We start from the raw sequence: 27558 nt of genomic DNA, 5'->3' as shown, positions 1-27558 counted from the left end.
ACCACCACATGTAGAAAGAGTTGTTTCTTTTCCCGCAGCTTCTCTAGCAAAAGGGGGAACTGGGCTTGTGCAGGTTGTGTAACTTTACTGGTAATAGGTGTGTAGGTTCCGACTGGGAGTGTGACCTAGTAGGAAGATCATGCACTGTAGAACAGATTAGTGGAATGTACCATATTTGCCACAGCACTCCCATTGGAGGTTGTTGTAATGGTTTATTCCTTTCTCTATTTCAAAATGAGACCCTTAGTGGCTGATGGACTTTAGTTCGAAGTTGATAGAGCAGGAGCTTTTTATCTCCTGTTATTGGCACTTAGAAGCGCAGAGAATAAATAATGCTTAGAGCCTTGGGAGTTTAGCTCTCCCCCAAAGGAGGACCTGCATCAGGGATGTATGCGAGTGAATCCATTACTTAGTCCCAGTACTGAGTGTGAACCCTGTTCACTTTAAGGCGGATATTATAGTTGTGTTCTAAGAAACATTTTCAGTTGTGATTCCCTGAAACTTCTTGAGAATGAGCCTTTATAATTTAGTTTATGGATATGCTTCCATTGTGTCTTATATCACTATTATAATCAACCTTGAGCAAAATTTTGGTTCTGGAAAGGCAGAATATAAATGAATACATGAAGTGTCTCATTTAGGTGCCTATTGAGCCTTTGGTTCTATTTGTTGATTTGGCCAAGGGTTATGTCGTTGAAATAGTTGGTAAGGGTTCTTTACGTACTGGCTAGCAGGTCCTTGTTGAAAAAGTACCACCTAATTTCATGGATCTTCAGGTTTCCCCTCATTTTTTCATAACCAGAAATCTTTTCCCATACTTTCTTGAATGTTGTCATTGTTTCTATTTCTATTGCCTCCCTTGGGAGACTATTCCATGTATCCAGCATTCTTTTCATGAAGAAATATTTCCTGCTGTTGATCCAGAGTCTATCCCCTTGAAGACTCATGCCATGATCTCTTGTTCTAGAGCATTCTTTCCTAGAAAAAGGTTTGCTTCTTTTGTGTTGATACCTTTGTAGTGTTTGAATGTCTCAACTGTTTTTCCTGTCTTTCTTCTCCTTAAGCCTCATTTCACAGGACTTTGATGTTGACCCTGCACCATATTTTAACAATTATTTATCTAATAATTTCAGAAATAACATAGGTGCAAAGAACAATATTCCTTATAGGAAGCACAAGCTTTCATGTGCTTTGCTATTCCAATAGCAAAGTACTTGATAGACTAGAAATCAAAACTTAGACATTAAAGAACATGCTGTTCTTCTCAAGTCCTCAATATGTATAGGTTGGTAAAGAAAACAATAACAAGAAAGAATAAAAGTGGAAATAAAAAACATTACATCTGAATGAAAATTAAACAAAGTGAGTTTATAGACACTAGAGATGTGAATCGTGTGATCGATCGTCTTAACGATTGATTTCGGCTGGGAGGGGGAGGGAATCGGATCGTCGCAGTTTGGGTTTTTTAAATATCGTGTAAATCATGTAAATCGTGTAAATCGAAAACCGGCACACTAAAACATCCCTAAAACCCACCCTGACCCTTTAAAATAAATCCCCCACCCTCCCGAACCCCCCCAAAATGCCTTAAATTACCTGGGGTCCAGTGGGGGGGGGGGGAGGGGAAGGGGGAGGGCGAGAAAACCAGCACACTAAAACAACCCTAAAACCCACCCCGACCCTTTAAAATAAATCCCCCACCCTCCCGAACCCCCCCAAAATGCCTTAAATTACCTGGGGTCCAGAGGAAGGTTCCCGGTGTGATCTTTTACTCTCGGACCTCCGTGCGTTGTAGAAATGGCGCCGGCGCTACCTTTGACCTGTCATATGACAGGTCAAAGGTAGCGCCGGCGCCATTTTGTTTTTTTTGTCCCCCGAAGTCAGGAGCGTAGGAGATCGCTCCTGGACCCCCACTGGACCCCCAGGGACTTTTGGCCAGCTTGGGGGGGCCTCCTGACCCCCACAAGATTTGCCAAAAGTCCAGCGGGGGTCCGGAGCGATCTCCTACCGCGAAACGTCTTTCCGTACGGAAAAACGATTCGACTGCAGGAGGTCGTCCCGGACCCCCGCTGGACCCCCAGGGACTTTTGGCCAGCTTGGGGGGGCCTCCTGACCCCCACAAGACTTGCCAAAAGTCCAGCGGGGGTCCGGAACGACCTCCTGCAGTCGAATCATGTTGCCATACGGCCGGCGCCATTTTCCGTTCGGAAAAACGATTCGTGGTAGGAGATCGCTCCGGACCCCCGCTGGACTTTTGGTAAGTCTTGTGGGGGTCAGGAGGCCCCCCCAAGCTGGCCAAAAGTCCCTGGGGGTCCAGCGGGGGTCTGGAACGACCTCCTGCAGTCGAATCGCTTTTCCGTATGGAAAAACGATTCGCGGTAGGAGATCGTTCCGGACCCCCGCTGGACTTTTGGCAAGTCTTGTGGGGGTCAGGAGGCCCCCCCCAAGCTGGCCAAAAGTCCCTGGGGGTCCAGCGGGGGTCCTGGACCTCCTGCAGTCGAATCGCTTTTCCGTACGGAAAAACGATTCGCGGTAGGAGATCGTTCCGGACCCCCGCTGGACTTTTGGCAAGTCTTGTGGGGGTCAGGAGGCCCCCCCAAGCTGGCCAAAAGTCCCTGGGGGTCCAGCGGGGGTCCGGGAGCGATCTCCTATGCTCCTGACGTCGGGGGACAAAACAACAAAATGGCGCCGGCGCTACCTTTGACCTGTCATATGACAGGTCAAAGGTGGCGCCGGCGCCATTTCTACAACGCACGGAGGTCCGAGAGTAAAAGATCACACCGGGACCCTTCCTCTGGACCCCAGGTAATTTAAGGCATTTTGGGGGGGGTTCGGGAAGGTGGGGGATTTATTTTAAAGGGTCGGGGTGGGTTTTAGGGTTGTTTTAGTGTGCCGGTTTTCCCGCCCTCCCCCTTCCCCACCCCCTGATTTACGATTTTTTGACGATAAATCGGGGGAATTGTTATTGTATTGCGGCTCTAACGATTTTTGACGATTTAAAATATATCGGACGATATTTTAAATCGTCAAAAAACGATTCACATCCCTAATAGACACAGGGCCTATATCAACCACCTCGTCAATTCTTAAGAGGGAACCTAAGCAGGAATCTGGCCCAATTTTAGGAGCAATATTAGCCTCTGCAGCAATGTTATCATGCAAAAACGTTTCAGTTGAAACAGGTTCATTGAGAACATAATTAGAGTATAGACGTGTGCAGGGAAAATAATGTGACCCCTGTCTGGGTTCACTAGATAAGTAACATACAAATGAAGGTAACAATTGGTTAACCAATACATATCAATAATAATACAACCAAGGAGACCAAACATATATTTAGAGTCCTTCATTTTCAGTTTAAACCAATTTTCACCCTATTTTTAGGGTGATTACAGTGCAGTTCCAGAGCTGCAGATACAGGGTCTCAAGGTCTCCAGCACCTGCTTGAAGCCAGTACAGGCCAAAGCACATGCAGCGATTTAATTGCCAACCTGCCACCAGTGAAAATGCTCTCTCTCCAGTGCTGCCGATGTGGTGTTTCGAGTCCCACCTCCCCTTCCTCTCCCCCCAGGCAGCCAAAGTGCCTACTGCTTCGTGCCGCCAATGCAGCATTTGAAGCGGGCCATGCCCACCGGTAGCACTTCCCGGCAGGCTCCCTGACCCTACACAAACACAGAAGCACAGCGCTGCTGAAGGAGAGAGCAGAAGCCTGGAGCCACCACTAGTCAGGGTGAATGCTGTTGCAATGGGGGGGGGGGAAGAGTGAGATTCTCGGGGGAAGAGAGAGAGAGGGAGACAAAGGCACATGCTCGTTAGGGGGATGGGGATAGAGATAGGGTTGCTGAGATTGCCGATGACCTGAACCTCTCTTCTACTGATTATGCCTCTTTCTTTGCATTCTAGCATTCTTCTGACACTGTTTTTCTACATGGAGATCAACAGACCCCGTGGTCTCTGTCCCAGTTAGTGAACATCTGTATTTCACCCCCTCTGCCTTGGACTTCTGCTCCCCAAATATAGGAGTCTGCACGTTTTTTTTTTTGCACTGAATCTAAACTACCAAACACTTACCCTCTCCTCAAGCATATTGCATATAAATTATTGTAAAAACTACTGGCTGACTACTAAAATATATTTCAAAATATATTTCGAAATATATTTATATTATATATATATATCCAGCGCTCATCTTGCAAACAACCATCCAGCGCTCATCTTGCAAACAACCATCCAGCGCTCATCCTGAACTTTTCCAGCAAGCAGCTAACCAGCGTTCATCCAGAGCCCTAACCATCCAATTAATTATCTCCTCATCCTAGCCTCCCCCCATCGGCCCCCCATCTACCCACCGCGACAGCCAGCTAACCATCCATAATGTCTCCAGCTCTTCCAATACCAACTTTGCAACACTGCCTCCTACCTAAAAGACCATCCACCAGACAAGCCCTTCACAACAACTTAAAAACACTCACCCCTATTCTGATTGCACCAATCACCCAGCTTTTAGGCCTCACCCTCTTTTCACTCTCACTCTTCAATGCACAATCCCTAACAAAAAAATCCCTAATTTTCAATGATTATCTCACCGACGCCAAGCCAGATATTTGCGCTGTAACTGAAACATGGCTCAAGCCCTCAGATACAGCTTTAATAAACCAACTCCCTACGCTGACCTACGACTGCTTCTCACTCCCGAGACTGAAAAAAAGAGGAGGTGGAATCCTTCTAGCTACCAAAAAAAGCCTTAATTTCACCCAACACCCATTCACTTCTAACACAAAACTGGAAGTCGGTTTCTTCACATCACAACATCTTCAAATCCTTCTTGTCTATGCCCCCCCAGGGCTCCTAGAAGCAGACGTCTCCCCAATCCTCGAAATCACCACCACACTCATCGACCTGGATTCTCCAGCAATTATCTTAGGAGATTTCAATCTGCACATAGACAATCCTTCACCATCTAATAGCTGCGTAACCCTCCTCACAGCCCTGTCAGCAATGGGATTCCAACAATTAGTCAACGAACCCACTCACAAAGCGGGTCACACTCTGGACTTGATCTTCAGCAACAAAGGCATTACGACTACATCCAATTTGAAGATCAAAAAAGTACCATGGTCGGACCACACTCTCATCTCTACCTCTTTCGCTTTGAAAGAAACCAACACTCCTAATATACCTTCACCTTCATTCCAATACAGGAGGCGGTGCTCCCCAGATGATCTTAACAACCTGTTGGAGTCACAGCTCCCTCTATTAGATCTCACCGACCCGAACACTGCCATTCGCTCCTGGAACAATATAACAGAAAATATAGCTAGCAAGCTCTGCCCTTCAACTATAAAGAAATCTCACTCCAATGCCTCCAACAGACAACCTTGGTTCACCAATGAACTCAGAAAACTAAAACAAAGCTTAAGAAAGAAAGAAGCGACTTGGCGTAAAACTCCTTGTGACATCACCATTTCATCATACAAATCCACACTATACCAATACAAAGCCCTCACCTCAAAATCAAAAAAAGATTATTTTGCATCTAAGATTCACAACCTGGTCTTTGATGCTAAAGCCCTCTTCGCTTATGTATCCAGCCTCACTCAAACCATACCGCGAGAAATCCCCGGCGACATGGCACAATCCAAAGCTGAAGAACTCGCCCAGTTTTTCCAAAATAAAATCAACAATCTTTTAACTCAACTGCCTTCCAATACAGCTGACGCCCTCCCGACACATCAACACCCGACCTTCATAAACTCCTGCCTAAACACTTTTGAGCCTGTCTCTTCCACTGAGATACAAACCATCCTGAGAAGAATGAAACCTTCGTCTCATCCTGCAGACCACATCCCCACTAAACTACTCCTATCTATTCCAGACACAATAGCCACATCATTGACAAACATCATCAACTGCTCTCTAGCCCAAGGATCGTTCCCAGATGATCTCAAAATGGCCTCAATCTCACCACTTCTAAAGAAACCCAACCTTGACCCGAAGGACCCCAACAACTTCCGCCCCATAGCTAACCTCCCATTCATCGCCAAGATCATGGAAAAACTAGTCAACTCTCAACTATCAAACTACATCGAAGACAATAATCTCCTCTTCGCCCCACAACACGGATTCCGAAAAAATCGAGGCACAGAATCTCTCCTTATCTCTTTGACAGACCATATCCTATTGGGCCTCGACAAAGGAAACTCATTCCTATTGATCTTGCTAGACCTATCGGCAGCGTTCGACACGGTCAACCACGCCATCCTCCTAAACCAGTTGTCATCCATAGGAATCAGCGGCACGGTCCTTTCCTGGTTTAAAACCTTTCTCAACAATAGAGGTTACAAAGTTAAACTCCAAAACAAGGAATCCTCAAGATTTGACTCTGCCATTGGAGTCCCACAAGGTTCCTCATTATCTCCGACTCTATTCAATATTTACCTTCTTCCTCTATGCCAACTTCTCACCGACCTCAATCTAAAGTTTTTCCTATACGCAGATGATATTCAAATCATCATCCCTATCAAAGACACATACTCTAATACTCTTGACTACTGGGAATCTTGCCACCAAAAAATCAAACAACTACTCAACAGCCTACACCTCATCTTAAATTCCTCCAAGACTGAGATCCTTCTCATCTCGCCTGAAAACAACACCAACAACAGTACTCTTCCTACCAATCTTCCTACCACACAAACTAGAGACCTAGGAGTGATAATAGATAACCGGCTAAACTTCAAGGCACACATCAACAAAACAACCAAAGACTGCTTCTATAAACTCCAGGTCCTGAAAAGGATAAGACCTCTTTTCCACGCTCAAGACTTCAGAACGATCATCCAAGCAGTCATTTTTTCGAAACTGGACTACTGCAATTCCCTATTGCTAGGTCTACCTTCATCCTACTCCAAACCACTACAGATGGTTCAAAATTCAGCAGCCCGTATTCTGACAGGCGCAAGGAAAAGAGACCACATTTCCCCCGTCTTGAAAGAGCTTCATTGGTTACCCGTATACTTTCGCATCATGTATAAAGCCATAACTATCACCTATAAAACTATACATCAACTCACCACTCTCGATCTCCAATTCCCTCTCCAAGTACATAATTCTACTAGACCTACCAGAGATGCTTATAGAGGCTCCCTCCTAGTTCCCCCAGCGAAAACGACCAAACACATTACCCTAAGAGATCGCTCCACCTCCACAGCTGGCCCTCTACTGTGGAATTCCATTCCTACAGACCTCAGACAGGAGCCCTGCCTCCCAACTTTTAGGAAAAAAACTTAAGACTTGGTTATTCAAGCAAGCTTTTCCGGACACAACCCAATGACACAATCCAATGACTCCTAAAACACCTTGCCGTTTGTATATAACAGTTATTTTGTATACTACAGTTAAATTGTATATTGTTTAACCATTTCTATCCTCTCCTCTCTTCTTCCTTCTCCAAGTTCGGCCACCCTTGTTAAATGTAACTGTACCTTCTGTCACCACAGTTCTAGTTCTATGTATTTATTGCACCCCCGTTCTATGTAAACCAGCAAGATATGTTTTCATGATTGCCGGTATATAAAAACTCTAAATAAATAAAATAAATAAATAAATAAAATGACTCAGGTAATGTAATTTCCATATTATATCAAATACATAAATAAAAAACGAAGGTCACCCAAGAAGTTACAGGTGATAAGTTCTCATTGAACTAGCTCAATAATATATTTGTGATCAGCTTCAGAGGCCATGGTGAAAAAAAATATATAAATCATTTTGCAGTAATAAGATGAAGGCAATTGAGACATGAAAGCTAATCAGAAGCATATTAGCCCGTGCCAGCTGTAGTTAGTCCCTGATCTTTATTTCTAGGTAAAATGAGCGAAGTAAACAAAATGAATCACTCAGGACTTTAGTTGTAGAAGAGTTGCCAGAGAGGGGTTGGCAGTATCTTTGCTGCAGTGAACTCACCCCCTCTCTTCCTCTACTTGAATTCCTACGGACTGGAATTTGTAGATTGCCATATTCTCCTCCGCTGTAGCAGCTTCCTCAGGCCCATCCACCTGGAAAAACAAAGACAGATGAAACAAAGATACATAGAAATCTCTTCACAAAGTGGTAGCTGTGTTTAACATGTTTAGCCTATACTGCCATGCCCCTTTTAAAGGAACAAATTAAAAAAAACAAAAAAAACCCCCTCTTTATTCTGACTGTTAGCTGCTGATACATAAACCAACAGATCGGGGCTGCCCCATGGCTTCGTGGCCATGCTGTGCACAGCCCTGCAGAGGAGATCTCCGGGCCAGACCTCTGCTCCCCGGCCTGGCTGGGGCTGAGGATTCGGTGGAAGCAGTTTTCACAGGCCCCAGGAGGCAGGCCCAGTTATTGTGCCATAGTGATAGGTAATGGTTGGACTCGGGGCCCATGATTACAGAGTTCCAGTGATTTGGGAAGGGAATATAAAATAGGGAAAATAAACCCTACTGTAAATGTCGGGTCATGCTCCAGAGACTGATTCCTCTTGAGCCGGAAGTCTAGAGGAGCAGGAGGAAACTGCTAGACCAAATAAATAAACAGGTCTTAACTCCCAATTTATGCAAATGCATTTCAGGCCTATTCATGAGGGAAAGCCTAAACTCCCGACTGGTGAAGGTGCTTCCAAAGACATGTAAAGCAGTTTTTGCAACCAACACGTAAGCTCTAATTAACACATAGTTCTATTATTAAAAATATGTTACCGTTCAATGATGGCACATGTATAATTTGTTATCTATACCAATTAACTTTTATTTCTTTTTGTGCCTTTTTGTAAACCGTTGTGATGGTGAACTAACTTAATGACGGTATAGCAGAGCTTTTAAATAAATAAATAAATAAACAAACATCTTCTCGGGGCCCCTCAGCTCTTGAATTGTAATTTGTTTTGGTGATTGTGATCAGAGTATAAAAACACAGCAACAAATGGTGATTCACAGATTGTACAATTTCAACAGGTCTACACATAGTATTCTCCAGTGCCCCCATTAGGGGTATAAATAAGACTGGGAGGCTTCCCTCCCCTTCTGTCAAGGAGTTAATCCCTTCCGAGCGTGCATTCCCCTACTCATGGTGAGTGGGGGGGAAGAGATTTTCTTGGCCCCCCCCTCCCCCTTTGGCAGACTGCTGTATGCAGACAGTGCCAGGGAAGAAGCTAATAACAGAGGTCTTATAGTTTGAATTCTTTTATCATAGAAGACGCATGGATTAGACATATCCCGGTGATGCTCCTTGTGACCTTGGGCAAGTCACTTCACTCAGGTACAATCTTAGAGGGCCATTTACTCTGTCCCATTCTGTGTCTATGGGAAAAATGCCTAGTAAATCAGGTTTTTAGATTGTAACTCCTCCACAAGAAATTTGAAACATAGCCAAGTGATAGGCAACAACTAATAACAACAGCAATAATAAAGGGCACAAATGATCAGTCACAGAGATATTTACTGTAGATTCACATTTTAAGAATCCCGATGGTGTCCCCTTTAGCGCGTGATATAAAGGTTCAAGAGTAAAATATTTTGTAACTTCCCAGGACTCACATTTCTATTTGTTTGTCTGTTTATCTATAAATCTTGTTCATGCATTGTCATCTTTTTCTAATATAGATATGTGTCCGTCCAGTGTTCCCCAAATTTGCTGTACTCAAGTGCAAGGGTTCCTGTATCATGTAGGGAAGAATAATCTTCAAGAACCTCCAGAGTGGGGCAGGGCCAACATTACGTAATTAATATTATTGTGTTCCTCCTTCTCCCACAGATTTCACAGTCACACGAGTAATTGTGTTCCCAAGGCCTTTCACTTGATTCAGAGATAGAAAGGTTGGTAATATCTACAGAAGGAATGATAAGTCTTTGACAATACTCCCATGCCTTATTTTCCCTGCTCCCCTGTACTAGCAGGCAGACTCTCCACAGTGTCTCACTTTACCTGCCAAGCATCTGATTACAAACAAATTACAGATTCCTTCCCTATGTAATCCCCCTCCTTCGTCAGGGATCACCTTCAGCAGCCAAAGGGGTGATAAGTGAGCCTTCTGCAGCCCAGGAACAAACAAACACCAGGGACCAGGCCAGTGGGGACCAGCAAAAGCTGGGAGACCCAGGAGGAGCCTTGTACTTAACCAGGAAAAAATGCAGATTCACACACAGTTTGTTGTTCCAAAGCAAAAGGAACATTTATTTCAAAGTTCACAAATAATCACAATCAAAATGAGAGGCAGAAGCAAAATCCGGATATAGTCTTAAGAGCAAAATAAAACTCACTCACAGCTCCCCAATAACAGTTTTAAGTACTCAGGATCGTTATTCACTTCAGTTCAATCTGCTAAACCCAAGGGTTTTGGGCTAAGCTTTCTGGGTGCAAAACCCACCAAGGTCTCAGATTCCCTCCAGACCCTTTAAAGAAAACAAACTCACAGTTCTCTGATATCATCACTCTGTCTTCAGACTTCAGACTTCCCCAGACAGGACAGGCACCCCTTCTCTCTCAGAGTCCTGATCCTTCTGGCTGGCAGGAGCCCCTTTCTCAGCTCCTCCAACACTCTCTGGATTCACAGACGCTCAGTCCTGCTCCCTTGTAGGTTTCAGCTGCAATCCTCTCAGCTGCTCCAACTGCAAATCTCAACTCTCAGCTCTCTGGAATCCTTAGCTAGGAATCCCTCAGCTCTCCTCTTCCTCTCCTGCTTCTCTCTGTAACTCCTTCCTGTGTCTCACAGGAAGCATTTTTATACCCCTTTGCAGGAAGGAAACTCCTATCCATCACTTCTTTAGCTCACACCTTCTGAAACCTTCTACCTCTGGAAAGTTCCCAAAAATAATTACACCATTAAAGCCTATAACATTTTCCTTCTAATAGCCAGTAGAGGGGCCACGCCAGACATAATCAAGTTAATAAGTACCAGGCAGAAGACCATGGGTAGTTCCAATCCAGGTTTAGCAGTAAGATGGGGGCACATTTGATAACAGGGCTGAGTCTCTGACACACTGGCCTAACTCTGGTGTGAATTCTTCTGATGGGGTGGGGGAGTGGGGGAGGAAAGTTTAACCTTCATGGTGTATTAATGGCACAGCTCCAAGTATACACTTGTATTCCAAAATCAAAAGTCTATTCTAATCAGTTCAAATGAAATAGTTGCAAGTGGTGCAGTCTTTAGCATGTTAGATTCTCCAGGAGAATCAAGGTGGTTACTGTTTCTTACTGTGACATCTTCCTGGGATCCCCTCATGCCTATTCTTGGGGTTTAAGGTGCCCTTAGATGTTGGGCTTTCTGATCCCAAGGACCTTTGTTGGTATTTGATTCTCCTATGCTTTAATCTCTCCATTCACACTCCTCTTCTTTCTCCTTCAGTATCACTGATTGGGCCAGCTCTCTCCTTTTATCTTCGGTTCTATCCACACATCGGATCACCTCTGGAGAGGCTTCTGACACTCGCTTTTTTTGTTCCTGTGTGGACTTTCATTCATATTGAACTCTGATTAGAGTCATTCTTCCCTTATAGAAGGACGAACCCAGACTGAGATGTTTACGCTCTCAGAGCAGGGATGCTTCCTACCTCTCTGCTGGATTCCCCAGGAACAGATACTGTTAGTAAAGTATCAGAAGCACCACCACAGGAAATGGTCTATGTGACCCTCTATACTTATTAGAAAAATAAGAGCAAAAGGCACGTTTTCCCCTCTCCGTAACTCTAGACTTTCGTAGAGAAATGAGAGACTGGGCTTCTCTTGCTCTCAACTCTAACCCTTCTGAAACAGAATATTCTTGAGCTTCTATCTCCAAACCCTGGTCTGTCGCATTGTGGCCAGTCCTAGAGGGGACCATAACAAAAAGGTTAAGTCCACTCACTATACCAAACTCGATATGTCGCTGTTGGTGGGATGATAGATCTAGTGGAGGGACCATAGACCTCTACATATGAAACTTTCTTCTTTCTTAGGAGCCCCATTTGGAAGGTAACAGACTTTGACACTTTAAGAAAATTGTTGAAGGCATCCTTTTTAATTAATCTTTTTAACTTCTTGAAAGTGGGGTTACAGTTTTTGTCTTTTTGAGCTTTTAGTTTATTTAGAAAGATATCTAAGAGGTATTGTTTCTGCCAGCTTTTATAATTTTGGGTACTACAGAGAGGTTTTCAACTTTGTACTGCCTTCAGTGTTTGTTGTCTAGCTTGAACCCCTAGGCAGTCAATTAAACTTCTACCCCAGCTTCAGATATCAAATAAACTCAGTTCTTGGTTACCAAAAACATTTATTTGAATGAAGAGCAGTTCAACACTCACAGTAGATGAGAAGATCCTAAGAACAGTTGAACAAGTTGATGAGACCGACACAGCTGTAATAAGTTTCTCTGAAAATTGACAGTAGCCGTGGCTTCATAGTAAGTAAGAGGTGAAAAGAAGATACCTCTCAGAGCCCGAAAGAGGGTGAGAATAAGCTGTTAGTCTGCCAACAGCCTACTTCCAACTGAAAGTCTCTGCAGAAAATAAACTGTCCCAGAGATTCCTTAGGTGTAGAGTCCAATAGGAAGAGGAGAAAGGCATGGGGTGGGGTGGGGTGGTGGTGGTGGTGGGGTGGGGAGAATAGCGCAAACAGGAACAAACCCAATAGGAGATTCAGAAACATTCAAACAATAACCAGTCAGGATAGGGAGCTTAAAACCCTGCAGAAAATCTGAGCTGTGCACTATCACAGGTGACACCGACTGGGAGCATCATAAAAAAACAGATATACACTGCGGAGGCAGAACACTCTCTACTTGGTATCATGGATAACACTATTTTTAAACATTACACAATCAAAGAACTGTCAAAATATGCAATGGTCCATAGTGTTCAAGTATTTTCATGAGACATAAGATACACTGTTTCGGTGATCTGTCTGATGAATGTCTTCAATGTTTCTTGCTTTGCTGTTTTGATTTTTTTTAGCATAAGCCTCTTCCTGTACACAACACAGGATATGAAAGTTCATCAACTGTGTGAGGCTTTGTACAGAGATGCCAGTGGTAACAAGCATTCCATGGTTTGACAAAAAGAAAGCATCCTGAGGAGAGATGTGCCATAGCTCATCTCAATGCTGACCACTTTGAAAAATAGTTGAACTGGTGTGCTCTTAATTTGCTTTAAGGAGTGATGTTTGTGACAAACATCATTTCCTGTGGATGGATCTTGCTTCTGATCCATGAGCTTGAAAGAGTCTCAGCTGGGAATCCATTGTTGCTCTTTGTGGGAATCTCAGGTCCAATTAACCATGTTGTCTGATTCAGGTGAGCTGCTGATATGGACCTTGTGGTGTAGTCTGCTCGGTTCTGATTGGTGGGCACATAATGCCACTACTCTAGTCACGTTGATTTCCTGATGTGCTCAGCTCTGTTGCTTACATATTCATAGAACCTTCTGGTTTGGTTGTACATGTACCCAATACTACTGTCAAGGTAGAATTCGACCTTATCTGGCTGAATGTTTATTCCACTTAGCATCAGCTCCACTACTTCCACTGCCAATACTGCTCCACATAATTTGAGATGTGGTATGGCGTGTTTAGGTTGAGGTGCTAATTTAGCCTTGCCAAGGATGAATCCTATGTGAGATCTGCCTTCTGCATCTGTCATTTATATACAGGCCATGGCAGCTATAGCATTTATGAAAGCATCTGAAAAAATACAAAGTTCTTTGTAATGAGCTGAAGTGAGAAATGTAAGGATATACATATGTAAAATCTGGAGTTCCTAATTTCCCATTCTCATTTTTTCTCCAGAGGCAGTGGCGCATCCCAATTTTTTTGTGTCTGATGAAAGTTCTCTTAATAAAACCTCCCTTGTATGGTCAAATTAGGATTAGCATTTTTAAACAGGTCTTTAGAACATAAGAACATAAGATATGCCATATTAGGTCAGACCAAGGGTCCATCAAGCCCAGCATCCTGTTTCCAACAGTGGCCAATCCAAGTCACGTATCTGGCAAGTACTTAAACACTAAATAGATCCAAAAGCTATGATTACTTATTGATTAATAGCAGTTTATTGACTTCTCCTCTTGGAACTTAGCCAAACTTTTTTTAAACCCTCATCCTCTGGCAATGAATTCCAGAGCTTAATTATGCATTGAAGGAAAAGGAATTTTCTCTGATTTGTTTTAATTGAGCTACTTGCTAACTTCATGGAGTACCCCCTAGTCTTTGTTTTATCAGAGAGTAAATAAGCAATTTACATTAACCTGTTCAAGTCCTTTCATGATTTTGTAGACCTCTATCATATCTATCATATCTTTTCTCCAAGCTGAACAGCCCTCACCTCTTTAGCCTTTCCTCATAGGGGAGAAATTCCATGCCTCTTATTATTTTGGCTGCCATTCTCTGCACTTTCTCCAGTGTAACTATATATTTTTTGAGATGTGGCGACCAGAATTGCACACAGTATTCAAGATGTGGTCTCACCATGGAGCAATACAGAGGCATTATGACATCTAGCATTTTTTTGCCATTTGGAATGGCACCATTATCCGATTTTACATCTTTCTTGATTGGCTCAATCAATATAATATAAATTTACGTTTTACACATTCTATTTCCCACCACCAGTTGCCTTTCTTAGATATCATTGCTACAGCTCGAGATGGCCACGTATTGACATCCATTTACCGCAAGCCAACAGACCGCAACACCCTTTTGAATTTTTTCAGCAACTACCATCATCTGAGACAAAACATCCCCAATGGACAGTTCTTACGTTTGCAACAACTTTGCTCAAAATCTAGTTGTCCATTCTCTTTCAAGAAGCTACCCTCATAACCTGGTGAAAAAAGCATATAAATAGGCCCTAGCCATCCACTGTGAATTCTGAAGACACCATGACTTGTGTTCTCCCTTTTTCAGGGCGATTCAGAGAAGTATGTTCAATTATTAATAAATACTGGCAAACTTTAACACCAATCTCTATTTTTGAAAATTGGCCCAGATTCACTTTTAAAAGAGGAAAGAATTTGCGTGGTATCCTGGTACACTCTTTTTTGAAATCCGATTCTCCACAGGATACTCCTCTAGGACATGCACCATGTGACCATTGCATAGCTTGTCCGATGTCTTTAATTTTATCTTCATTCACACATCCAATCACAGGACACACCTATTTTTTGAATCATACATCTATCTGTATTACAGCAGGGATCATTTATATCATCCAGTGTCCATGTACATTTTTATATATAGGCAAAAACCATACGTATATTGAAAACTCGTATTTTCGAGCATTGCTCATGCATTAGAAATGCTAAGATGGAAGCTCCTTTAGTAACTCACTGGTTAGATGCTCACCATACGTTAAATGACTTAAAGGTTTTTGCTTTAGGAGTACCTCTTCCACCGCCATGAGGTGGCAATTTTTCTAAATGTCTTACTTATCGGGAACAGCGCTGGATTTTTATTTTCAATTCCATAGTACCAGCAGGCTTAAACAAGGACACAGAATGGACTGTTTGCTATTAATACACAATCTGTTTACTCTTATGTCATTGTCCTGCCCCCAGACTGTCAACGCCTTTTTGCGTGCTTTTGGGATCTTGTTGGTAGATTAGTTGGTCCCCCAACACTTTCGTGCTTTTGAGCGGTGATTGAAATTTTCTTAAAATGTTTGAACAGTTAGCTTTTGTTTTCATATCTTTATAGTGACATCATAATAGCACAATTAACTTACTAACCACTTCTATTTTTGTTTTTTCAGATTCTGCTCTAAACCCGCTTTCGTGTTTTTTAGCCGCATTCAAAATGTCTTTATTAGCAGAACAGGTCGGTTTTTTCTTGTTTCATTTCATAGAGACTTTATTCCATTCTAAATTTACTTTCTCTGCGGATAAACGGATTCTGCCTCTGAGCAACTGTATCCTGCCCTTAACAAGTGGTATGTAAATTCACTGTTGTAAATAACTCATATTATGCCGAACATGTACCCTCAACTTGTGCATTCACTAGCGTTAAGAAGGTTTTTTTCAATTCTATAACACTTGCAGGCTAAAAATATTCACATAGAAAGGACTGTTATTATCAGAGATCTTTATGCGATGTGTTTACTCTTACATCATTGCTCCGCCCCTATGCTGTCATCAGTCTGTTAGCGTCCTTTGCGCGCTTTCAGGATCCCACTGGTATATTAGTCAGTCCCTTAACTTATTTGTGCTTTTGAGCCGTTATTGATATTTTCTTAAAATGCCCAAGCAGGTAGGTTTCACTTTTATCTCTTTATGCTGACATTACAACAGTACAGGTAACTCACCTTCTGGTTGTATCACTTTTTTTCAAACTTTGGTACAAATCCCCACTCACGATTACATTTTCTTCACTGCCAGAACAGGTTTGTTTTCATTTGATTCCATTCATAGGGATTTCATCCCACTTTAAATGTACTTTCCCCGCAGTCAACCCAATCTCCCCTTCTTTCAGGCTCCTTCATAATGTATACACTTGGTGGTATGTACTTTCATTATTGTAAATTATTATGTTTGTAAATTTTTCATATTGTGCTGCACGTGTATTTTTAATCTTCTTACTCATTAGTGTTAGGAAGGTTTAAGTACATAATGTGATCACATTAAATACCATATGGTCTTTCATCCATTTAGCTGTAACGCTACAAGATAGAGTTCAGTGCTTATTTGGTTTATAATATGTATATCTTAATATGTTTACATTCTTTTGCAGACAGTTCTTAATTAGTTATTGCAGCATGGTATGTATTCCCTTCTCTGCACTAGCCATTTTGGTCTGACTTTTAATTGTTAACAGTTTATTTAAACATCTTTTGACATTTATTTTTCTATAGCATTGTTCCTCCCAATGAAGCCACGGTAAAACACGGACCCATGTTGGGGAACAGAGGACATTTGAAAATTACTGTAAATAGCTAAACAATTGTCACATTAAAATTTGCTGAATACAATTTGTAGATATCCATGTATTGTCCTCTGTATGAATCATCAGACCATCGAATAGTTTGCAACACACTTTTTGCCTTAACTCCTAATGAAGATAGACATACTAAGCATCTGAGGTCAGATACCTGGTGGAAGGAGGATAATCAATGGGATACTGATACTGGGGTAAAAATTATATTGACATGACTGAGCAGATGAAATTGGTGGAGGGGTGGCACTGCATATCAAGTATGGCATAAATTCAAACAGGATAAAAGTTCTGCAAGAAACAATTTGTACTCTGGAATCCTTTTGGATAGAAATTCAGAGTGTGATGAGGAAGAATATAATAGTGGGGGTCTAACCTGCCCGGCCAGGATGAGGATACAGACAGTAAAATGCTAACAGAGATTAAACAGGCTAATAAAATTGGCAACATTATAATATTGAAAGATTTCAATTACCCAAAATTTAATCAGATATATGTCACTGTTCTGTCTGTGGACCCTTCGGCCAAGGCAAGATTGGCTCTACCTGCGGGAGGGGGTAGGGAGCCCTGCAGGTTCTTGCCATCGGCAGGTGTACCCAAGCAAAGCAGAGACTGGTCAGGACCTTCACCTATACCAGCCCACATCCCACTCTGGTTGAGCCTTTGGATAACTGGGCCGGCAGGACTTAGGTGCAATCTCTGCTGATGATAGGTAAGATGCTCCAAGGCTAGGTTAGGGTCGTAGGCAGGTGGTAATCAGAAGGCAGAGATCGGAGGTGGGCAGTGATCAAATGAATCCAGAATCCAGGGCGGAGGTCAGAAGCGGACAGCGGTCAGGCGTATCCAGGATTCAGGCAGAGGTCAGACGTGATAAGGCAAGAAGGTTGGAATAAGCTAAGCAAACGAAAAATGAAACAGGGATGAAGGCCAGGTCAAGCTGGGATGAAGACTATAACAAGCAGGAGTGACGACAGGAAGAAGCAGAAACGAAGACTGGAACAAGCTGGAACGAGGACTGGAACAAGCAGAAACAAAGACTGGAACAGCTGGGAAGCAACACATATTACGACTAGGAAAGTGAGTGTGGTGGTTCGTGAGAACAGACATGAACCGCCAAATGCAACAGTCACTGAAGGACATTCTAGGGAGGGATAGGTCCAAGATTCTATAAATGACCGTTTCGTGCAGTAGTTGGTATTGTAACCAACAAGAAGGGGTATTACTTTGCATCTAGTTCTCAGTGAGAGGAAGAACCTGGTGCAAGTGGTAAAAGGTGGTCAATCTACTTGACCATAGTGATCATAATACAATTAAATTTGATGTAATCATGATAGAGTGGATACTAAGTAAAACTACTATAGTAGCTTTTAACTCTACAAAAGGAGACTGATAAAATGAGGAAATTAGAAAAAAGCTAAAATGAATGGTTGCCAAAGTTAAAAGTTTGCATAAGGATTAAAAACACTGTTAACGAGGCCGGGATCCAAGATGGTGTCGTACCTAAAGTTTGAACGGCATGGCTGTTTCCTTTTTTGAATTACTTTTAATACTATTTGCCTAAAAATGCCCCATTTAGTCAGGAAAAGATGTGCAATGGAGAAGACCTACCCTGGGGCCACTTCTGTGCCATCGGTGACTGGCCCGATTGATGACCACATTGTTTGGGGGGGGGGGGGGGCTTGCCATTGGGAGAGGAGTCGCGGTGGTTGGGAACTACAGAAGAAATGTAGGCTTCCCTACCGGACTCAGATACATCTCTGACCCTGATGTGGAGAGCACTGCCGGTAAACCCTGCTGCACTTAGAGACCCAGAAGAGATCCTGGTTACGTCGTCTGCTGATGATGCAGGCTGTTGAAGAGGCCAGGCAGTGAGTACTTTCCTGGGAGGAGGCAGTGCAGATGCCGAAGCGACCTCGCTCAACGAGTTTACTAACAACCCAACCATGGGAGAGCAATCTTTGATGAACACATGGGCCTTTTCTACCCCTTTGACTATAGGTTTGCGACTTCTTCTGACTAAACCTGAACAGGTAACCCTGGATTCCATATGGGAGGCAACCGAAGGTCTCAGGAACTCGCTTACTAACTAGCTAACTTCTTTGGCTTTAGGGTTTAATGAAAATGATACCCGTTTGCAAATAGTTGAAAATTCCACTAAAGTTGCCTCTCAACAGATTAATGAGTATAAGGCTAGTTTGAGTTCCATCAAGTCTCTACAGGACTCTTTTATAAAAGATAGAGATGTGAATCGTTTTCCATATCGTCTTAACGATAGAAATCGTGTGGCAGGAGAAGAAAATCGTGTTTGGCACGATTATTTCGTTGAAAAATCGTTAAAAAACGTTTTTTCCGATTAGTGCGCACTAACTCGAGTTAGTGCGCACTAACTCGATTTAGTGCGCACTAACTCAAAATGATACAAATAGACACTTTCCAGGTCACTGAAGGTCAGTTAGGAATGAATATGGTTTCCTATTGGCTGGCAGCCCTCTTATCTATTGATGTTACCAAGGTTACCACTGAGGTGATGGTTGGGGGGATGGGAAATGGAACTGGAAACTCATGAACACCAACAGAAAATGAAACAAAGTGTTCACACTTCCCAGGTCAGTAAAGGTCACTTAGGAATGAATATGTATTCCTATTGGCTGGCTGTGCTCTTATCTATTGATGTTACCAAGGTTACCACTGAGGTAATGGTTGGGGGGATGTGAAATGGAAACAGTTGGAAGCTTGACATGTGATGATCAGCACTCACGTGACTAGAACTTCTTTGTTTATTATTTTTGTTAGCAGACACGTGCATGTTGAATTTGCCAATCACTGTGCATTTTAGAAAGGTGGTCCTGGCTGGAACTGTACACAGTTCAAATATATGTAATTGATTGTTGGTAAGTGTATTTTTTAAGTAGCCACACTGGCACAAGTATGTTTACTTTTCCTCCTACTTAACTCACTAGCTCAGCTTTGTAAGAAGGGCTTCTCTGCTTGAGTGAGGGTCAGGCAGCTCCCCCCTGTCTGTGAAGCCAGCCTCTCACTAGTAATGCAGGGAGGGAGCTGTCTCAGACTTCACCATCCTCCCCCCCCCCCCTCACCCACACACCATTCACTAGCTGGGACATGGGGGAAGTCAGGAGTGAGGGTCAGGCAGCTCCCCCCTGTCTGTGAAGCCAGCCTCTCACTAGTAATGCAGGGAGGGAGCTGTCTCAGACTTCACCATCCTCCTCCCCCCCCCCCTCACCCACACACCATTCACTAGCTGGGACATGGGGGAAGTCAGGAGTGAGGGTCAGGCAGCTCCCCCCTGTCTGTGAAGCCAGCCTCTCACTAGTAATGCAGGGAGGGAGCTGTCTCAGACTTCACCATCCTCCCCCCCCCCCTCACCCACACACCATTCACTAGCTGGGACATGGGGGAAGTCAGGAGTGAGGGTCAGGCAGCTCCCCCCTGTCTGTGAAGCCAGCCTCTCACTAGTAATGCAGGGAGGGAGCTGTCTCAGACTGGTATCAGGGTTAGGGCACTGTGTGCAGGAAGATCACAAACACTCCTGGTATTAATAGGGATAGGGCACTGTAAGAGATGACTGTAGTAGATTGAATAAAGATCTGATGTTTCTGCTCTCCTCACACCAAACAAAAACAACACACAAGCAGAGAAGCCCTTCTTACAAAGCTGAGCTAGTGAGTTAAGTAGGAGGAAAAGTAAACATACTTGTGCCAGTGTGGCTACTTAAAAAATACACTTACCAACAATCAATTACATATATTTGAACTGTGTACAGTTCCAGCCAGGACCACCTTTCTAAAATGCACAGTGATTGGCAAATTCAACATGCACTAGCATTTCAGGTGCCTGCTAACAAAAATAATAAACAAACAAGTTCTAGTCACGTGAGTGCTGATCATTACATTACTTTTTTTGTCAAGCTTCCAACTGTTTCCATTTCACATCCCCCCAACCATTACCTCAGTGTTAGCCTTGGTAACATCAATAGATAAGAGCACAGCCAGCCAATAGGAATACATACATACATATTCATTCCTAAGTGACCTTTACTAACCTGGGAAGTGTGAACACTTTGTTTCATTTTCTGTTGGTGTTCGTTAGTTTCCAGTTCCATTTCCCATCCCCCCAACCATCACCTCAGTGGTAACCTTGGTAACATCAATAGATAAGAGGGCAGCCAGCCAATAGGAACACATATTCATTCCTAACTGACCTTCAGTGACCTGGAAAGTGTTTATTTGTATCATTTTCAGTTAGTGCGCACTAAATCGAGTTAGTGCGCACTAACTCGATTTAGTGCGCACTAACACGATTTAACGATTTTTAACGATAAATCGTTAGAATTTCTATTGTATCGTGTTCTATAACGATTTAAGACGATATTAACATTATCGGACGATAATTTTAATCATTGAAAAACGATTCACATCCCTAATAAAAGATAATTCTTTTTTGTTAAGTAAAATTGAGAACTTAGAGAATACTATTAGGGGCAGAAACTTACACCTTGTGAATTTTCCTAAGATGCTTTACATATCTCCCAAAGATATGTTCAAAAGATATTTAATGGAAATTCTCAAGGTGTCTGAGGAAGCAGTCCCCCTATTATCTCGGGCATTTTATTTGCCCCCTTTGAGAAGAGGGAAAGAAGAAAATCAAGTTGGGACTGCTAATGAAATCCCGCAAGAGCAGACTGCAGAACCTGCCAAATCTGCTTTGAACATCTCTGAATTCTTAGAGTCTTCTGATTCTGCTCAAGTTACTCCAGCAACACTAACTGTAACTTTTGTATTAGAACCTGATAGAGACTGGATATTGAAGCTCTTTTGTAGACATAGATTAGAATGTTTCTTGCAACTCTAGGTTAGAATTTTGTTACCGTTCGAGGTCGGCATGGTCCCGGGTCCTCTGCAGTTTCATCGCACGGCAGTGGCAGCTGGCAACAACATTGCTCAATGCACTTCGAGCTCAGGCCCCACCCCCTTTAAGCACGTCAGTTCCCGGAAGTCCTGCAATCACACGGGAACTCACTACTATTTAAAGCCTCGAGCCCAGCACAACATTGCCTCAGCTACAGGCTTGCTTGTGCTGGTGCTCTGTTTGGATTTTGTTGCCTTTCTGTCGGACTTGGTCTGCCTGTGATTACCCCTGCCTGCTGCCTGCCCTGATCATAGTTTCCTGGACACACTGCTTCGCTGCCTGCCTACGACCTGGACCGGATTTAGACTCGCCTTTGCTCACTGCCTGTCACGACTCTGGTCTGTTCCCTGGATACTCTGCCTTGCTGCCTTCCTACGACCCAGACTGGATTTGGACTCGCCTTTGCTCGCTGCCTGCCATGACTCTAGTTTGTTCCCTGAACACTCTACCTTGCTGACTTCCTACGACCCAGACTGGATTTGGACTCGCCTTTGCTCGCTGCCTGCCATGACTCTAGTTTGTTCCCTGGACACTCTACCTTGCTGCCTTCCTACGACCCAGACTGGATTTGGACTCGCCTTTGCTCGCTGCCTGCCATGACTCTAGTTTGTTCCCTGGACACTCTACCTTGCTGCCTTCCTACGACCCAGACTGGATTTGGACTCGCCTTTGCTCGCTGCCTGCCATGACTCTAGTTTGTTCCCTGGACACTCTACCTTGCTGCCTTCCTACGATCCAGACTGGATTTGGACTCGCCTTTGCTCACTGCCTGCCATGACTCTAGTTTGTTCCCTGGACACTCTACCTTGCTGCCTTCCTACGACCCAGACTGGATTTGGACTCACCTTTGCTCACTGCCTGCCATTTCTCTGGTTTGTTCCCTGGACACTCTACCTTGCTGCCTTCCTACGACCCAGACTGGATTTGGACTCACCTTTGCTCACTGCCTGCCATTTCTCTGGTTTGTTCCCTGGACACTCTACCTTGCTGCCTGCCCTCGACCCAGATCGGACTTGGACTTACCTTGCTTGTAACAAGACCTCATATATCGTATAAGAGAGACTGCCAATTATCTGTTACTTGCTCTCTGTGGTATTAAACAGCCGTTTTACTACATGAATTTATACCATATGTAGTTGTTCACCACTTATAATCATTGGTCCTAGTTACACACTTTTTGTTCTTTTTCCAAAATTTAAATCATATAATAATATAGTGATAAACACTTATCCTTTGAGTTGAGCTGAAAAAACGCTGTTGGAGCACTCGTGATTTTTTTTTTTTCCCTGCTCGACACGGCGCGTGTTTCTGAATACTTCGTCAGGGGCAATATGGCAACTTTTATGTATTTGCAGGAGTAATAGCTTATAACTTGGGAGCAAATACATAAAAGTTGCCATATTGCCCCTGACGAAGTATTCAGAAACACGCGCCGTGTCGAGCAGGGAAAAAAAAAAAATCACGAGTGCTCCAACAGCGTTTTTTCAGCTCAACTCAAAGGATAAGTGTTTATCACTATATTATTATATGATTTAAATTTTGGAAAAAGAACAAAAAGTGTGTAACTAGGACCAATGATTATAAGTGGTGAACAACTACATATGGTATAAATTCATGTAGTAAAACGGCTGTTTAATACCATAGAGAGCAAGTACAGATAATTGGCAGTCTCTCTTATACGATATATGAGGTCTTGTTATACACACAAAAATATAAAAGACACGTTTCCAACTTATGTGATGTTTTTGTGATTAGGTGTTATAAATTACATCGCTTGACACAGTTTTGAGATATAGATGTAAGCAATTCAGACAAATTTATTTTTCCATGTATGACCAGATTGAAATACAGAATGTTCTAGCTTGAGGAGGACATTAGACAATTTCTTATAAGTTGAAAAGTGCAGGCATTATACTGAGGTGGGTGTCTGCAGCCTCTCCTATATGGGTCCCCTCTCAGCTGTGCATAGGCCCACTACACTCAGTCCAGCTCAGTTGACCACAGTGGGCAGATTGTACAATCTACTCCACTTTCCAAACAGCTGATAATAGTGAGGAGCACAGAACACTTGCTCTCACAGCTGTCCTGAATTTCTACTTTGCTATCGCTGGATCTGGGAAACAATGTGGGTCCATGAGTCCCGCTGCCCCACATTACCATCGCCTGTTTTGCTGGCCAGGCTACTACCTGTAGAGCCGTAGCCTGGCTCAGCTTTGTCTGATGTATGCACGAGTAGCTGCACATGAGAAATGCATATGAGCAGACTGACAGGCGCATTGTCCAGAACAGGTGATATTGCTATTGTGTGAAATGCACCTAAAAAATCAGGACAGTCCTGCATGTAGCAGGGCACCTGACCACCCTAATGATGTAGCTGGTGGATTCCTGCTGAAGTTCAGGGAATCACTATTGCAGAGTCAAGATGGGCTCCAGCTATCTCCTTACTGTAGGGACAGTAAGTCGCCCCTGCAGGGATGATCCGTACACTGCTCCTCCACAGATATAAGTCCTGTTTATAATGGAGGAACAAGAAGCACAACTGTGAGAAAATGTAGCACTACTGTTGCTAAAGCTTAGCCACAATGGGTTGAAGATGGGTCCAACAGAAATGTGGGAGACCAAGAGGAGATATGGAGGCTGGGGAAGGGGACTGAGAGAGGGGCTACAGGAAAAGAGATTGAAGCTGAGAAAGCAAAAGAGGAGATGTAGGACTGGGAGAGTGTGAGAGATGACAGAGGGTGAGGTGGGATTAAAAGACGAAAATTAGTGAGAAATAGGGAAAAGATGGAAGAATTGTAGAGGTCAAATGGGGTAAGATTGGGTGAGATGGAAAGGCTGAAGACAGACGTGAAATATGGAAGAGTGAAGAGGTTGTAATGGAGAGGAGAGGTGGAGAAGAATATAAGAATAATAATTGCCAACCAAGGTCCATCCAAGGTCCAACAAGGTCTATCGAGCCCAGTATTCTGTCTCAGACTATTCTGTCTCTGCTATGCATTTAACAGATAACTTAATTCGGTCTTTTCTCGCAGATAGAGGAGGATGCTTCTTTATTGCAAACTTTATTAACAGGCAAAACAAATAACAGAGTCTTACTGTGCATAAACTGAAATTTTCAGTGAGCAGTGTAGTCTTGGCTACAGAAATAAGGACAGGTAAAATGAAAATAATTATGCATCGTTGGCCAAGTTAGCTGTTAATTCACATAGGCCTGATTAGTATGGACTGAATATGGATGAAAAAAATCACCCGAGGCAAGAAAACCCCCCAGGTACTCCTGCTTTCACATTCAATGGAGGCAGTGCAATCAAATCTCTCTCAAGCATGTTCATTCTGAATATCTTGAACCCCAGGCCTGTCTGTAGCTCTCAAGGACCGGAGTTGGCCGCTCCTGCTTTACAGACAGCTGCACTGAATACAGTAGAAGCTGTGAACGTGTGGGCTGCCACCAATTAGCAGTACAACAGCAAACACAGAAACTAGGCAAAGGAAAAGCATGCACACGGCATTAGCAATAGAAACAGGAAAGCTGCTGTGAAAGCAGGACAACAGTAAATAAACCTGAAAGCACTTGTGGAAACAGGACACTGACGGTGGCCAGTCTGGGCCTCAAGTTCCCGGAAGATCCGCAATAGCTGATCTGTTTCATGTATCTTACTCCCACGGAAAAGCGCTGTTTTTCCCATGTCTACCTGGTTAATAATTGCTTATGGACGTCTCCTTCAGAAACAGCTCTAGCTCTCATCTGAATAGATTCTACAACTTGATTGTGCACTGAATGAAAAAAAAAAGTACTTCCTATGATTTGTTTTTAATCTGCCGGTTGCTAGAGTCATGGAGTGTTCCCTAGTCCTAGTGTTGTTTGAAAGGGTAAATAACCGTTCCCTATTTACCCATTTCACGCCGCTCATGATTTTATAAATCTCATATCCCCCTCATAGTCCTCTCTTTTTCAAGCTAAAGAAGCCTAATGTCCATACGGGATTTTTCCTATTCCCTTTATCATTTTTGTTGCCCTTCTCTGCACCTTTTCTATGTGTACTATGTCTTTTTTGAGAAGGGGGTCACCAGAACTGCTCTCAGTACTCGAGGTGAGGTCATATCATGGATCTCAAGGACCAGAGATATTCTCACTTTTGTTCTTTGTTTCTTTCCAAATCATCCCTAACATTCTATTTGCCTCTTTGACTGCCGCCGCACATTTAGCTGAATATTTCAAGGTACTGTCCACTAGGAATCTGAGGTCCTTTTCCCTGGTTGATGATTCTCAACATGGAACCCATTGTGACCCTGTAATTGGGATTATTTATCCCAATGTGCATCACTTTGCATTTTTCCCCATTAAATTGTATCTGCCGTTTAGAAGGCCAGTCTCCTAGCTTCACAAGGCCTTTCTGTTGTTCTTCACAGTCTGCTGCTGCTTTAACGCATCGAAACAATTTTATGGAGATGAAGAGAAGCGAGATAAAAAAAAAAAAAGGGACAAAAAGATGAGATAGGTAGAGGAGAGAGATGGAAAAAGAGAAAGACATATATGAAGGAAGATACAATGTAATGGAACACCATGAAAGGAATAAAGAGAAGAGAGACAAGATAAAGCAGAGAATCAGAGAACAGCAAAGTTAAACACATTTTGAATTTTCAGGTTCCCACTTGGAGTATGTGACTTAATTTTGAATTCTGTATAATAACTGACAAATGGCACAGCCATAGTCTTGTCAGTTCTAAGCTCCTGCACTTAGTATTTGGTGGCAGAAATGCACAAATTATTTTTTTTTTTGGGGGGGGATGGGACGGGACTGGAAGGAAGCAGAGGACACTGATCTGCTGTAATTTTTGTCCACATTATTTTTCTCCCTGAAATCCCCAATGCAAACATGGGCAGTTTGGGGAAGGAAGGGAATGAAAGAGAATTCAGTGGGACGATGATGGGGCAAGAAGGCAATGGGAGAGGAGAAAAAGGAGACAGAGGTGTAGAAAAGCAAAGAGGTAGGATGGGAGAAGGCAACGGGGGAAAAAGGGCAGGCAAGGAATTGGAGGAGCAGGAGATGAAGCAAAGAGAAAATGAGAAAGACAGAGAGGAGGAGATGGAAAGGAAAAGTTGTAAAACTCTCACTCAGTGACTCAGCATCTTGAGAGTTAATTTCTAACCTGGCCCAGTCCTGCAGCTGACACTTCGTCTCTGCTCCCAAGGACAGGGATAGGCAGGAGAGAGGAAAGCAGGAAGTCTTTCTGAGATCTAAGCAGCCTTGGATTAACCATTAAGCAAAATAAGCACCTGCAGAGGGCACCAAGGGACGTGGGGCACCACAGTGTTGGAAATTTGCATTTTTTCTGTTGCCCCTGGTTATAAGTAAATAATTGGTTTATATTGCTTTACTGCTATTTAGTGTTAAATAAACAAAATAAAATAAAAGTTTATATTTAATATAGTTGTGGGGTCTGGCCTGGAAGAAAACTGCATTTTTTATCCATTTCACCTTCAGCAGTCATTGAGCCTGAATGTCTTGTCAGTTAAGCAATGGAAGGGCCGAGGGGGCACCACGGTTGGGCTGTGCTTAGGGCATCAGTTGGCCTTAATCTGGCCCTGGATCTAAGCCAGTGGTTCTCATACTGGGGATATTCTGTCAGGGCACAGACAAGTAGACCATCACCACACAGTAGGAAGCCACCACCTGCCCCTGTCACACAAAGCGGTAACCTCAGGCGGTA

General features: G+C 43.2%; 1 protein-coding gene across 1 annotated transcript in view; it reads right to left on the bottom strand.

Annotated features, from left to right (window-relative positions):
- The window catches only part of DLGAP1 (DLG associated protein 1), a 437388-nt gene that overhangs the window by 105577 nt on the left and 304253 nt on the right, over positions 1 to 27558 (bottom strand). Inside the window, 1 exon segment of the mRNA XM_029591059.1 lies at positions 7966 to 8057. Coding sequence (XP_029446919.1) covers positions 7966 to 8057 — 92 coding nt within the window.

This window comes from Rhinatrema bivittatum, chromosome 2 (assembly GCF_901001135.1).
Source record: "Rhinatrema bivittatum chromosome 2, aRhiBiv1.1, whole genome shotgun sequence".
Classification (NCBI taxonomy): Eukaryota; Metazoa; Chordata; class Amphibia; order Gymnophiona; family Rhinatrematidae; genus Rhinatrema; species Rhinatrema bivittatum.
The sequence above is the reverse complement of the archived record's forward strand: the minus strand, read 5'-3'. Positions and strand labels throughout refer to the sequence as shown.